Source organism: Papilio polytes, unplaced genomic scaffold (assembly GCF_000836215.1).
Source record: "Papilio polytes unplaced genomic scaffold, Ppol_1.0 DF821400.1, whole genome shotgun sequence".
Taxonomy (NCBI): Eukaryota; Metazoa; Arthropoda; class Insecta; order Lepidoptera; family Papilionidae; genus Papilio; species Papilio polytes.
In genome coordinates this window covers 1,557,187-1,562,463 of record NW_013527804.1, presented here as the reverse complement: position 1 = coordinate 1,562,463, position 5,277 = coordinate 1,557,187, and the positions used below count along the sequence as shown (strand labels likewise).

The 5,277-nt window shown below is 34.3% G+C and overlaps 1 protein-coding gene across 1 annotated transcript in view; it reads left to right on the top strand.

The window, feature by feature from the left end:
* The window catches only part of LOC106108698 (MAP/microtubule affinity-regulating kinase 3-like), a 41,248-nt gene that overhangs the window by 601 nt on the left and 35,370 nt on the right, over positions 1-5,277 (top strand). Inside the window, exon 2 of the mRNA XM_013289958.1 lies at positions 53-181. Coding sequence (XP_013145412.1) covers positions 53-181 — 129 coding nt within the window. The remainder of the gene's footprint in view (positions 1-52; positions 182-5,277) is intronic.

Sequence of the window (5,277 nt, the reverse complement as noted above, 5' to 3'; positions counted from 1 at the left end):
CGGTGGGACGAAAGACGAGAAGAGTAAGGTTATATCTCGTAAGGCGATACAGGCTCGTATGGAACGCGTGAAGAATTCGGTGGTTGGCACGAAGCATGAACATCGTGTGCTCGCCGAACATAAAGCTGAGCCCCCGACGCGAACGCCCACCTCTCCCGTCTCCCCCAGGACTTCTGTACAGGTAACAGTTTACTATGTATTAAGTGTTTGTGATTGTTTTATAAACCGAAGAGTCATTGTCATGTTAGAATGGAAGTCTAGAGATATTAGTCTAATTAAAATCAGTAATAGCTACCACATAATGTGTATGTTAAGTTACGGCTTACCAATGTAGACATCGCAGTTTAATAATAACTTACATGTACTCTATGACACTTGTAACTTATCGTTTAATTTGGAGTGTTGACGACACACGCAGATAATTTATATTAAAAACATAACGAGTTGAATTAACACTCTGATACGTTACTAACAAAACAATGATATCAATTTATTACTAGACAAACAAAAGTCGCGTGAAATAATTATTATGAATAACAACGTTGAAATGTACTATTGTAAAGTGGGTTTCGGTTGTTATGGAATTTGTATAAACACGTATTCTTGTCTCTGATCTATCGAAGAGAATGAAAAGGATGGAAATATGTAGACTGGTCCTAAAGACAAACTTATTTGTCACAACAAACATCGATATGAGAAGAACATTGACACTTCAATCTACTGACCTCGTGTACCTTCGACCTAATCAGTTTATGTTAGAGCGTTCGCACATGTTTGATTAAACTCAACTATATATCGCTTTGATTTCTATGAGCTTATATGGTGGTGCGCACACTACATGATTTTAATTTGTGTAACTAAACAATTGACTGGGCTGAGAAACAGTCGACGTTCGCCCACAGTTGTGCGATAGTTTAGTCAAAGATGTGCGCCCGCTCTTATTAACAAGTTACTTATTTGACAAGCTATATTATTAGCAAAACAAATTTACACAATAGTGTTTAGCAAATTGTATTTAACTGTTTGCGTTGTAGAAACAATCTATCAAAAATAAAAACTAAGTAAGAGTTTTGCTCTTGTATGGGTGTTTGAATAATGAAAACCGATGATGAAACATGTTTTAAAACTTAATGTTTTACTGCCTTTTCTCGTTATCTATCCTTATTTTATAATATTACTTTAATTTAGTTGCTAATTTTCATAAAATAATCGAAAACGTCAAATCGCGTAATGGTCGATATGTGTAAATAATATAGTTATTTAAAATCATTAATTGTTAATTATAAATTTTACTATAATTTTACACGAGCTGTTTTTAACTTAACTGTTTGTTTTTTACAGGTAAGAGCAATGAATATTCCTCGCAGTTACAATAAACTCTAGAGGTAAGTGAGCAAAAGTGGGCTTAACTCTGTCAAAACGGTACGGCCTTTACACTCTACGTTTAAGTTACCTTTTACTTATTCATAAGGTAAACTTGCTAGGTAAATTATTGTTGGATTTTGTATCGATTGTACTTTGTAAATGTAGTAAGCAAATACAATTTAGTTTGTTTGATTAGTCGTTGTTTAGAGTACGGTTTGGATTGAATTTTAAATTGTCCGTTTCCTGTAAAGACATTTGTATAAAATATTAGCTATTTCTCGCGACTTCGCCTGCGTGCAATTTAAAAAATGTAGCCTATGTCACTGGTAACGTAGTTCTCTAATGGTGCTAGAATTTTTGAAATCGGTCCAGTAGTTTTTGAGTAATTTCAAAACATGCTAAAAACATTTCCTCTTTATATATTGATATGGATAACAATAGAATTGGGTTTTTATAATAGGCTTGGATAAAGCGCACCGGGTTTTTTTTATGGTAAAGCCCAAAAACTAGCAAATTTTTTTATAATAGACCTCTTGGCCTTGAACTTACAGATTAAATGTTTATCGTTCGTTTACATTGTTGAATCTCAGATATGACGGCTGATAGAGATGTATGGAACAGCAGCACATACTGTGCCGACCCTCCATAAGGGATAAGGGCAAGTTGATTGAATCTTACTTGTTACCTGTTTGTGATAAAATACGTAAATACGTACTACAGTAGAATCTCGGTAACTTAAAAACCCCTATAACTTCAAAAAATAATATGTTCCCTTCCCATCAGAACCCAAAACCTCTACAACATAGACCCTTGATAACTTAAAACTTCTATAACTTAAAATATTTTGTGTTTCCCTTGGACTTTAAGTTATCACAGTTCTACTGTATTTAGTTAAAACTGAGCGGCCTTAGCTGTTTTTATTATTAGAAATTACTTGTCATATTAGTATAACCAAATAGTAAAAAAAAAGAGTAGAAAACATGTCTCTCGACCGGTTTTACGTGTTATGCGTCACACACTCGCACAGGCAGTCAAGGACGAATCGAAAATAGACATATTATCGGCCATCGCAAGCCTTGTACGGACAAATGCTCTATGAGACATATTTCTTTTGTTTCTATTGTCCTTCAGACTTATTTTACTAGAGCGTTTATCCGCTTAGTGGAAATAGGGGCTTAAAACTTACATCTCGATGAAAACGGGTTTTCAGAATAGTTTTGTTTTCTATTTGTGTAAGTAAAATTTTAACCACCAGTTGAATACAGTTAATTTTTTTTATACAAACGTACTTATGTTCGACTGTTCAGTTAGATGTGAGCGTATGAAGCGTGCTTTATAATACTTGTAAGTAGTTATTAACATGCAGTAAGAGGCATTAACTATTTCTATATTACAGTAGTGCGTATTTTACACTACGTTTAGGGTTCTGTACAAGTTTATTTTATTTTAAAATACAAGTACAGGTGTTTAAAAAATGAAGACAAAACCTAATGGCATGTTTTCCTACGTATTTAACATAAAAATGCCATTTTAGGTTAATGGTTAATGTATATTTTTTAATTTTCCATCTGAAAAAATCCGAAAAACAAAATAACAATACTGTCATCTTAGTTTATTCCAGAGAAAACGTGACGGGTGACGAAATGTTTTATATGAATGCTTCTTAGAAGTGTATTGAAGAAAGCCACAGATAAAACTTACAGAACTCCAAAACAATAAATCCATGTGTTCTCTAAATAGTGCACAAATCAAGGTACTGCATCACGCACAAGCGCACTGCGAAGCCGTAGTGGCGCCACTTGTACGATTTCATACGTCTCGGTGAACATTTCACACTTGTTCGTGATCACGCGTATGAAGATCATACGTGGGTTTACCGTGGGTTTACACTGCCTCAACATTTGTAATTGATAATACGTTTGGTACTGATTTTCGGCAGTGGAGACTGTCACAAGCGGTAGTTAAGAATAATATTGTAAGAAAAAATACGAAAAAGTGTTTAAAACTTGGTCAAATATACTGCAGATGTTAAGAATGATCCAACGACTAAAATATTCGATTACTTATAGAAAAATAACTATTATTATATTTCCTGACCTGATTAAACTATTTTTTTTAATAAACTATAAGATAATAACTTTTATAGAAAGTCTAGATAGCGAAATAATTCACTGTTGCCTTTCTTTATAATAGATATGAAAGCTGATGACGTTTTTTCTAGCGCAGTGGATGCTAATTGCTTCCGGACCCGACTGTACTTGTGTATTATACGTTTCAAATTTTATGAAGGTTCGTGGATACGAGCAACTGTAAAGGTGCCCGTGGCTATCATCTAGACCACTTGTCTTATTACCTGTGTGTTACAACTAAGGTGTTTTAGACGCCTAAGTTTACCTACTGCGTTGGAGGAGAGCGTGTCGGGATGTCGCTCAACCTTTATTTGTCAAAAGCGTTTTGTGCAAAATTGCGAGCTGCTATAATATTTGAATCGTATAATACTTGTGTACAACGGTGTCTGCGAACATTATAAGTACAAACAGGCACTAGTAGTAAATGTTTATGTTATGGTAAAGTTTACATACGTTGGTAGGGGTGGCTAATTACTCGAAGACCATTTAGACAAGGAAATTATCCAACATAAAGGTCAACAACCTATTGGGTATAAGTTCTAAAAGTACATTTAACAAAATACACTATTTTTAAAAGATTTATCTAAATTAATATTATAAAGAGGTTAGATTTGTATTTTGTATTTTGTACTATTTGTATTTACTGAAATGACGAAATGTATTAAATCTATCAAAGCAATTTAAATTGTCTGCTCTGTGGTTACAAACCGATCTGCGGCCGTATTAGGTAGAATATCGTTGCTGGAAATATGTTGACAAGTATTTCGTAATATGCAAAATAAACAGCGCTGCGGTTACTCGTAATGATAAATACGCTTTGAATTCGGGTTTATATCCTTTATTTTAATATTTGTTAAGCTAACGCTTGGCCACGATCCCACCTGAAGGAAGTGACGATGCAGTCGAAAGATTGTACATGCCAACTTAATAGGTAGCTCACTCTCCTTTTGAAGGCTCCCACGTGATATTTGAACAGGAAAACTGATGCTGGCAACATGTTCCAATCCAACGGCGGATCCAGGGGGGGGGGGAGCTGGTTAGTTAAAAGCTTGACAAAATATATTTACATATTTTGTTAAGCTTTTGACTTGACCATGGCTATGTGACCATCCCCTGGCCCTAAAGCTGTATCCACCCTTGTTCCAATCTTTTGCAGTACGCACAAGGAACGATGACTCCAACCTTATTAAAATTTGTATCAAATCTAAGTAAATGTCATGTAACTTTAACATTTAGTATTTGAGCGTTTTTTAAGATCTGTTTGATGAATTTTAACTTTTTATCAAACAAATAATTATTATTTTCTTCCAGGTTTAAGGTTTGAGGCTTTTATTTGTAAATAAGATAATTTAGAATAGATTCAACAAAAGTTTCAAGTCTTATTACTTTTAAATGTTACATAGACTTCAACTTTTGTGTTGTTTGTTTCTATTAAAGATTTAAAAAGGCTAAAGCTTAACGTAAATTCAGCCAACGCTAATGAGTTCTGATAAAACAAAAAAATGCTTCCATCGTTACAGCCTAGGGTTGTACCAAATGCAATAACATTATGCGCCACTACCTTAAAAACAAAAACATTACCGAAGCAATTTGAATCTTGGCTACAGGAATTTAAGTCTAGATTCCTTTGTTCAGTGAACCGTTGTTAAGACTTTAAAAGTATTAGTCAACGAATGTAGGGCGGCCCCAACCCTTATTCCCGCAGTATGGTTCCGGTTTTCGGCGCGAACGGACGTGTCTTATACGATATTTGTTCGGTATTTTTTTGATAAGTATGGTGATA